At 35.9% G+C, this 9866-nt stretch overlaps 2 protein-coding genes across 2 annotated transcripts; one reads left to right on the top strand and one right to left on the bottom strand.

Moving 5' to 3' along the window:
- Nucleotides 1–483: 483 nt before the first annotated feature.
- Nucleotides 484–4204, top strand: Smp_158420 (cathepsin B-like peptidase (C01 family); the record flags this gene model as incomplete). The annotated part of the gene is made up of 4 exons (XM_018792917.1): nucleotides 484–603; nucleotides 1086–1253; nucleotides 1585–1933; nucleotides 3882–4204. The coding sequence occupies 4 exons, from the start codon at nucleotides 484–486 to the stop codon at nucleotides 4202–4204; spliced, it is 960 nt and encodes a 319-aa protein (XP_018647482.1).
- Nucleotides 4205–7256: 3052 nt separating this feature from the next.
- Smp_067090 (putative DNA-directed RNA polymerase II) lies at nucleotides 7257–9466 on the bottom strand (the record flags this gene model as incomplete). Its single annotated transcript, XM_018792916.1, has 3 exons — nucleotides 7257–7499; nucleotides 9229–9410; nucleotides 9458–9466. The coding sequence occupies 3 exons, from the start codon at nucleotides 9464–9466 to the stop codon at nucleotides 7310–7312; spliced, it is 381 nt and encodes a 126-aa protein (XP_018647481.1). The 3' UTR covers nucleotides 7257–7309.
- Between the last annotated feature and the right edge of the window lie 400 nt (nucleotides 9467–9866).

Raw genomic sequence — 9866 nt, 5'->3', positions numbered from 1 at the left:
GTGCGCGGGATTGTGGATGCTCTTTGTTGAGGAGTCCCATAATAGGATGAAATGACCGTCCAGTGTTTTCAGGTTTTCCATGGTGGTCTAGCTTCAATTGACTCATCATTTCAACTAAGAAAATACATTTGTGATTATCTTATTTTTCAAGTACCTATAAGTGTAATGAATATAAATTAACCTTTGAAAACAAGATTTCAGTTTAGATTTCTATGTGATTACGAATTCTATTCTATATGAGAATTTTGATCAACATTCCTAAATGATCTGTGGATTGACAAAATCTTCATTTGATTGTTTGTTGATCCATCACTCTATGAAGGTCTTATATCTAATTGTAAGAGAATAAACCAGAGGAATAATTAATCTCATATTATCACACCATTGTAACTGAAAGTCCACTATTTCAATTCACTGTATATAAGACAATGATAATGTGATAGTTGCTAAATACGGGAGAGTACATTCAAGAGTTATTTAGACATGCTTATATCTGTATTGTGTATTGCTTCACTAATAACCCATCTCGAAGCTCATATTTCAATAAAGAACGAAAAGTTTGAACCATTGTCCCATGACATAATCTCATACATCAATAAACATGTAGGTATTCCTTCCTTGTGGTAATGTTAGAAATTACATAAATTTTAAAGCGATATATGTTGTATCTAAGCATAACCAGTGGTTTCAATATTAATTACCGATTGAATTAGAATAGTTCGACTATTTTAAGAAGTAACTTGCTTGTGTACGAAACGATATTCGATTAACAATAATGTACAATCATTCAAGGAATTCCTTCTTAAAAACTGGACCTACTTTTAGTATCTCGAATTCATCACTGTTTCGTACGCCATCAGCTTACTACTGATTTGATTTCATATGTGTGAGGTAAATACAACAACTGACGGTTTAAAGCTGAACAATTCTAAATATTCGTATTTGAATTTCATTTGGAGTTCAAAATTATCATTATTGTTTCTCATTAAATTTTTGATTTCAACTTGTTCATTCTTCGGCCGAATGCTGGATGGAAAGCTGAGAAAAGCAACCGTTTCCACTCACTGGATGACACACGAATTCAGTTGGATGCAAGAAGAGAAGAGTCAGATTTGAGGAGGAAGAGACGTCCCATAGTTGACCATAATGATTGGAATGTGGAAATTCCATCCAATTTCGATTCCAGGAAGAAATGGCCTGGTTGTAAAAGTATCGCAACCATTCGTGATCAATCACGATGTGGATCATCGTGGGTGAGTAACACTGATCAGATTAACTGAAAAACGTATACAATGTTAGGATGAGTATTATTATTTCTTCATATCTGTGACTGTGTAGGGGATCTCACAAAACGTCAGACTGTATCACAGTGAGATATTCTAGAGAAATAATTTCTTTAAATGCTATATGACAGCACTTATGTCAATTTTGAGTATTACAATTGTGAACATATGTCCGGTGAGTAAACCAACTAACGAAACAGATCATATTGAACTCAAGTGTCTTGTAAGTGTTGAGCAGTCATTCCATGTAAATATGCTATGAAACCTAATACGTCTTGATATTGACATTGCTTTCTTCCAGGCTTTCGGTGCTGTTGAAGCAATGAGTGATCGAAGCTGCATACAGTCAGGTGGCAAACAAAATGTCGAACTGAGTGCTGTTGATCTATTGAGCTGTTGCGAACATTGTGGAGATGGTTTTGAAGGTGGATTTCCTGCTCTTGCTTGGGATTATTGGGTGAAGGAAGGTATTGTTACTGGAAGTTCGAAAGAGAATCACACAAGCTGTCAACCATATCCATTCCCAAAATGTGAGCATCATACCAAAGGAAAGTATCCCGCATGTTTTGAGGAAATCTACAAGACTCCTAATTGTGAAAACACTTGTCAGAAAAGTTATAAAACCCCATACGCTCAAGACAAGCATCGAGGTAAGTAATGTTATAGACAATGATAATAAATCATCATGAAAACATCGACTTGTCACTAAGATAAATCGATCAACATAAGGTCTTTTATATCTTGTTATGTAGTAGCGAAGACATAAGTACGGGTAACTTGCAGGACCTACTATTGGACTATCATTCTTATTGTATAACTATTCGGTAACTAGGTTATCTATATCTATATTCATTTTATTGTAAGCTTCATTTCGACCTATTGATTATTATTGTATGATTTACTGTTCCTAAGTTATACTCAGTTTATTGATTATTGTCTCCCACGCTTACAGCCTCATTTGGCCTGGTTTTGTACAAATATTATTTTCTATTTTATGGTATGATGTGGCCTGTCTGTCTGGTATACAGATAAAGTATGTTTGAAATAAACGATTCGCATTACAGCAGCTGCTATTGGTGTTTTTGGACTCAAGTGGACGGGTTAGGCGGATAAGGACCAATAAGGACGCTAGATTAGTCATATTAATCGAACATCATTGTCACAGTGTGAAGGTCGTATAAGGCGTATTCTATTGGTGGATAATTTACGCGGATTACGTCCTTGTTAAATTCGTAAGGTCATAACAAATCAGCGACGACCGTGATCAAGTCATAACAATTGGCTACCGCCTAAGTCAAAGACATAACATATCTGAATTTCACTTTTTCACTCCTAACTAGATTTAGAAACAGGTAATGTAACCATAGTTTACATACATTGAATACGTATATCCACCTACATTCTGACTGAGGATAGAAAACGAATCTCGAACAGTGACACAAGGAATGTATTTAGTAATAATTATATGAACTTTTTCACTTGAGAATAATTGCAACTTAGCTTGTATTCTTGTTAACATTTTACGGATTGAAGAATGTTTCTGGAACAAAAATATTGACTGGCAGCAACGAAACGTAGCGCTGACGTGATGGTTGTTCTTCTGGTCTTTAAAATATCTCATAAGTCGATCGACCACATCAGAAACTGTCACAGTCTGAAGCTCTGTTCATATAAATTCTTTAAATGATGATGTCAGACATCGAAAGTATATGTCGCATAGATGAACCACAAATCTTTCAAGTGATCATATATATTTCAATGTAGTTTGTAAACATGTTCTACATTGATTTCCACGGAAAGTTCCTCATCGTATATAAGCAAACAATTGTTTGGAATTAATGCTTCTACATATGAAATAATCATTTTTGAGATTACTTTTGATAGCTCTCTATTGAATGCTATAAAAACAAACTAATTTGACATCGATGGTGTTATCCTTCTATGGAGTATACTTCATACTTAGTGTTCACCGTCATTTCATTTTCATGTTCAAATATGTGAAAAGCTTCAGACTAACAATACGAGGAGAATCCATTTACTTTTCCATTATAACCCAGGACCTATCAATCTCGAGCCAGAGCCCTTAACCGATAGACCACTGAGCCTGCCGGCATCCGACGGTGTTAATGTCTAACTTCAACTGATCCATGAAGTTGAGCAACCATTCACCAATTGTCTTTAGTGAGTTGATATCTCATGACAGACGTGGTTTGAACTCCACTGGTCACTGCTTCTCACTAGAACTCCTGGATGTACTTCTCGAAGTCACTAGTGAGCATATGATTATATAATTTATCAGTTGAAGTTAGACATTACCACCGTTGGATACCGGCTCAGTGGTCTATCGGTTAAGGGCTCTGGCTCGAGACTGGTAGATCCTAGGTTAGAATCTCGCGAGGCGAGGTCGTGGATGCGCACTGCTGAGGAGTCCCATACTAGACCGAAACGGCCGTCCAGTGCTTCCAGGATTTCCATGGTGGTGTAGCTTCAATTGACTCAAGCTTTCAACCATGAAAATACTAAAATCTCCACGAAACCCCTTTTTCCATTATGACCGATAATAGTTTCATTTTCACAATCGTTTTATTCAAATCTTAGGTAAATCACGCTACAATGTTAAAAATGATGAAAAGGCTATTCAAAAAGAAATCATGAAATATGGACCAGTTGAAGCAAACTTCATCGTTTATGAAGATTTTCTAAATTACAAATCTGGAATCTATAAACATATTACTGGGAAATTAGTTAGTTGGCATGCCATACGCATTATCGGATGGGGTGTAGAAAACAATACTCCTTATTGGTTGATCCCAAATTCATGGAATGAAGATTGGGGTGAAAATGGAAATTTCAGAATACTACGTGGTCGTCATGAGTGCTCCATTGAATCCGAAGTAACAGCCGGTCGAATTAATGAATGAAACAATCTTTAAACATCATCACAAAATGTTACTTAGAGTTATTCAAGTCATTACAAATGTATACTGAATACTTCAGAGACATCTTTTATATTCATATTATCTTTTTATTCGTTTTATACTACTAATAAACTGTTGCGAATTCTTACTAAACTCCTTACTGAATCGGATGTATTTGTTAGCTATATTATCGTTACAGGAAGTTCATTCAGAGTACCAAAGTGATAGACGAACTACTTAATCGTTATCTACAAGCTTTCATTGAACGAATTACTCTTGATCCCAATTACATGTCTATTGAATTGAACTCATACATTCAATTTTATCATTCTAAACCAATCTGGAAAATGGTACATGTTCTCACTAGGTTAACCACTTCAAAATAAAAATTAATCATTTCCATCTATGGAAATTCCTCATACATCAATTAAGACTGGTAAGTTGCATAAAATTGCTAATGATGCAATCTCGAATATGGTAACTCTGCCTAAATGAGTACACATCGATTGATTCAATGTCCATAATAAATGATGGAAGTAATTGTGGAACTAGAAGTACAACTGTGGTGAACTACATCAGAAATGGGAACAATCGAATGTATGTGGATACAAAATTACAGAATCTTTTAGTAAAATCTCAGAACCATACAGTAAATACTTCATTTGCAAAACGTCGATTAATTGTTCCAGACTTCATTATTCTTTCGTTTCCATATTAATCATTCTCTGTTCTCGTTCGATCTTCTCAACCTTTCACTTTCAATTGATATCCAAGGACAGGAGCTGCTTGGATTTCTTGATTGGAAATTGAAGGAGTATAGGATATTGACATACAATTCAGGCTGTTTATTACAGAGATATCATTATAAAGAGAATGGTGACGTCCAAAGATTCCACAAATTTATCAGGAACATTTAAACTTTCAAGTTTTCGCACAAATTCAAAAGTATCATCCAAACACTAGGGAGCTAGCTTCTTGAGGACTGGTCTTAAACACCATGTGAACCGGCGGGCGGATTTGTCTAGTAATAGATAATAATGACTTTATCTGGATGTTAGATTTCTGTATTATTATTAGTTTATTTTGTCATGAGGTCTTCTCCAAACTTTATGCACTTCAAAACAATCTCTTGATCCATCAGTTCTTTTTTCCCATTCACTTAAACTCTTCAAGTCCTATCTAGTTGTTATGTAACCCATCTTTTATCAATTTCTAATTCTAGACAATTACCAACTATCTTATATATTTATTATCAAGTGATTTGAATCTTATGTAAACTCTTTGTGACTTGTGTTTCTGAACTTCGCTTCATTACTGCTTAAACCAACCGCCTGTTTTTTTGTTTAAATCTACCTATAAATGACCTTACACTTGTTCCTGCATGGATACATCTATATATAGTTATTATTGATAATCTAAGTTATTATAATTTTTCTTTTCGCTACCATGATAAACTATTTCACATATCATACCTTAACATATTAGTGGTTGTAAGTAGTTAATGAGCAACCATAAAGTATAATGAATTCATATTTAACTGTCACAATTAATGTAAGCAAAGATGGATAGTGGCTAGCAGTGGAATCCAGGACGCGCATTTCGTCAACTGGATGTACCTGCATCTCAGAGTTGATGGTCACTCTGGGACTCGAACTCAGTACCTTTCGCTTCAAACGCTGACGAGTCCCAAATAGGACGAAACGCGCGTCCTAGATTCCACTGCTAGCCACTATCCATCTTTGCTTATAACTGGTAAGATGTTTATAATGGAATAAAATGTTCATTAACTGGTATTTTCTTTCCTTTCAAAATATATCAGGATTCTTAGCTTGAAAACATCTAGATTGGTTGATTAATTTGTTTTCAGATGAATACTGTGTAAATAGTTTATATTATTTTGGAACTATTGTCTTGTGTCACAATGGAAAGCCTCCAACTTTACAGAGAGTAAGGAACCTATCATTGAAGAAGAGATATAAGAATAAATTTGTAATTTTTATAAGAGTTCCTTTGAAATTTGTATCTAGGATAACTGTTAGTGGTTGGTAAGTATTCTGCACTTATGTCAAGTAGATTGCCTAGAACCTACTCTACACAAACCATGTTAAGACCTCCGAAAGCTGACTACCTTTCTACTCACCAAAAGATGAGTCATGATATTGGTTTAATTTCGAATTGATGAACATGGTAAGAGTTTGATGTTAGAATAAAAAACACAACAATCACACATAAACTAATTCATGTGTACGGGTTTCTCAACCATCATACGATTTTCACAATTGAATGATCATTAGGCAGTGACTAATGTCATGTATTTCAAGTCCTTCTTCGTATTAATCGAATTCTATCGACAAATTTTGAAATGTAGCTATTAGTCTAGGTAACTCTACATCGCATGCATTATGCTAAGATATAAAGAGATGGTTGGAGATGACGATCAATTTAAGAGCTCACTATGCTTCGAACAATCGGTTTTCCTCACCATGTCAAAATATGTCAATAAACTGAAAATCTTCCATCTTAAGTAGGTGGCCATATTTATTTACTTTTTTATTTAAACACATAAATATTGGTACAAGGAAGCACCAGATACATATGCGCCACACAAATCTCATTCGATTTGTGTGAAGGCTGTGATACAGCCCAGGTGCCCAAACTGAAGCAGATGGTTTTCTTAGGGGGCCACACCTGGAGTCTTCGACCTAAAGATCTGATCCACAAGGCAATGGAGCATCGTGGGGAGATGCAGTCCCATGGTAGTCGGTGACCAATGATTGATTCATATGCCATTTGTTCCCTCAGGATACTGGAGCCAGCTCATGTGAACCATTGGTTTGGAATCAGGATTTTCTAACTCCCCTAGGTGGGCTCGCAGTGTCCACCAACCCGGTTAAAGCGCCGGACATTCGCTTTTCGTCCTCTCAATTTCGTAAACAACACCCCCACCACGAGAAAGCAGTGAATAGGACTTCCCTAGCAAAGGCCATACATAAGAACATAAGTAAAATTTTCTGTAAATAGTTTAAATTTGAAAAAAATTTCTCAATATTTTTTACAAGTTTAGTTCTGATTCAGAACTTTCTTAACATATATATGCATGTACATTATCTATTCAGTCCATTTATGCAAACATTCAACATTGGTACAAACATAATATAAACGCATATTTTCTTCAGCTTTCAATGTTTGTGATTGAAAAAATACAGCTTCTTGTTTACCGCATCGACGACATATATGATCTTCTGTTCGAGGCAATGTTGGATCATGAACAACATCCGGTACAATTAAAGCTAATTCACTTTAGATGGATAAAATAAATATTTTTTTGATAAAAAAAAATATCCATGAATCAATGAACAGAAAATGATTATAATTTAAAGTTACACATTATATCAAAGTTGAAATCATGAGTCAATTGAAGCTAGATCACCATCGAAAACCCGGAAGCACTGGACGGCCGTTTCCTCCGGGTATGGGACTCCTCAGTAGTGTGCATCCAAGATCCCACCTCGAGAGCGAGATTCGAACCCAGGACCTACCAGTCCCGAGCCAGAGCCCTTAACCGATAGACCACTGAGCCGGCATACGATGGCGTATATTTCTAACTCCAAATAGTCCATGAAGTTGAGCAACCGTTCAACAATTGTCTTCAGTGAGTTGTTATCTCACAACAGACGTGGTTGAACTCCACTGCTCACTGTTTCCCACTAGAACTCCAGGGTTCGAACCTCGCGAGTGCGGGATCGTGGATGCGCACTGTTGAGGAGTCCCATAATAGGACGAAACGGCCATCCAGTGCTTCCAGGTTTTCCATTGTGGTCTAGCTTCAATTGAATCATGATTTCAATATTGAAAAATACTGAAATCTCCACAAAAAAACCCCTCCCGATTACACATTTTATACAAGTTTACATTGTCGAGACCATGAAACTACTAGGTCTAACTAGCCTTTGAAATTTTATGGGGTAAACTCTTTATTCAAACACCATATTGTCATAAAATGAATAGTGATTGGATATTGTTGAAAAAGTATGCTGTATTTATGATACTTTTATGGAAACTTTAAACTTTCTACACCGAAATACTTTACATAGAGTGAAGGTATGAAGCCGTCTTTATCCATTTTGTCAAACAAAAAGTGGGATGTGGCGCAAATCCCCCCATTCTACTATTCTATCTTCATTTTCTAACAATGGTTTTCGTGAACTGAATTCGGAGGAGTTTCGACATAGTAATGAGGATCTGTTGCCTTGACAAAACCTTTCAAAGCCGAAACACAGGTTAACCATCTTCTGTTTTTACAACACGAAGAAAGTTTGGTATCCGTAATCACGGAATCCCCTGAGAATCATCTATATCTAAAGTACTTGAACCAACATGACGGAAATCAGTCCCTCTACCCATCAATTGAGGCAAATATTTTGTGAACAGTGAAAAAGTTTCTGAACTTGGATGTGGCTAGTGGCAGTAAGGTAAGGGAGATTATTCTACCTAAATCAAAAACCGATCTTTGACACCAAGACAAAACTTTGCATTCATCAACAACATAATGTAAGGAATCCTGAGTTACACTACTTATGCTTTGAAATTAAGGAGACTATGATTCATTGAGTGACCAATATTTCATTAACCATCTCCCTGGTATTTTCGAACTTATCATTACCGGATGAAAAGAGTTGAACTGTTATCATATGATATAGTGGGGTGGTATGACATAATTGTGCAATATAGTCAGTCAGGTGGAGTCTCTGAAGTTGTGAAACTAAGTAACTTGAAACCCTATAAGTTGATGCAAAATAGACGAAACAAATAATAAGGTTCATCTTTGAATTGCACTAAACATTAGTTATATTCTCACTGGAATCCCGTCACTGTCAAAACAGTGGTTATCTCATATTTTCTCTGATGATTCTCTTACTTATGTATACAGGACGCTGAATTATGACATGATTAACAGTTATTATAAGAACGCTAGTAAGTGGAATGAATAAAGAAAAACGACTAGAAACAATGGTATGGATACTTACTCAACTTCTTGTTCCAGTTTATTGATATAAACACAGGGATTGTCTGCTTCCTGAGAATAATCACAGTTACGACAAGCGTAGTATAATGTTTTTGTGCGTTTATCCTCTTTAGGATACAACATATTGTTGCATTCACTGCAGAACAAAATCCCAACATGACAATGGTTTGGTTTCACATCATACTAAAATATAGGTTAAAAACAGTATCAGTAGAATTTCTTGAACATACGGTTTCCATCTTTAGTAAATCAATCCTTCAAGAGTACTTCTCGAAAAGGTCAAAAATTCCAATCAAGTTAACTACAATATTAAAAAATCAAACGATCACAAATTATCTAACTGAATTGCGAAAATTGACAGGATATTTGGTGAAAACCTAATAATATAAATAATTTATTTGATACAGTCAGTCAGTTATATGCAACGTAAAACCTAGAATGCCCTCAAATGCCCTGGTACGACCGAGAAAGGGGAGAGTCCGCTCTCCCACTCGAAATACCCTCACATGGCCACGCGTATATAGCCTCTGTCAGCGAAGTCCTACTTACTGCATTCTCATGCCATTACTGTTGCTTACGAATTTGAGAGGACGAAAACCGAATGTCCGGCAATTTAACTGGGTTGGTGGACACCTAGAG

The sequence above is a fragment of the Schistosoma mansoni genome, chromosome 1 (assembly GCF_000237925.1).
Source record: "Schistosoma mansoni strain Puerto Rico chromosome 1, complete genome".
NCBI classification, from domain to species: domain Eukaryota; kingdom Metazoa; phylum Platyhelminthes; class Trematoda; order Strigeidida; family Schistosomatidae; genus Schistosoma; species Schistosoma mansoni.
This window is presented reverse-complemented; position numbering and strand designations above follow the sequence as displayed.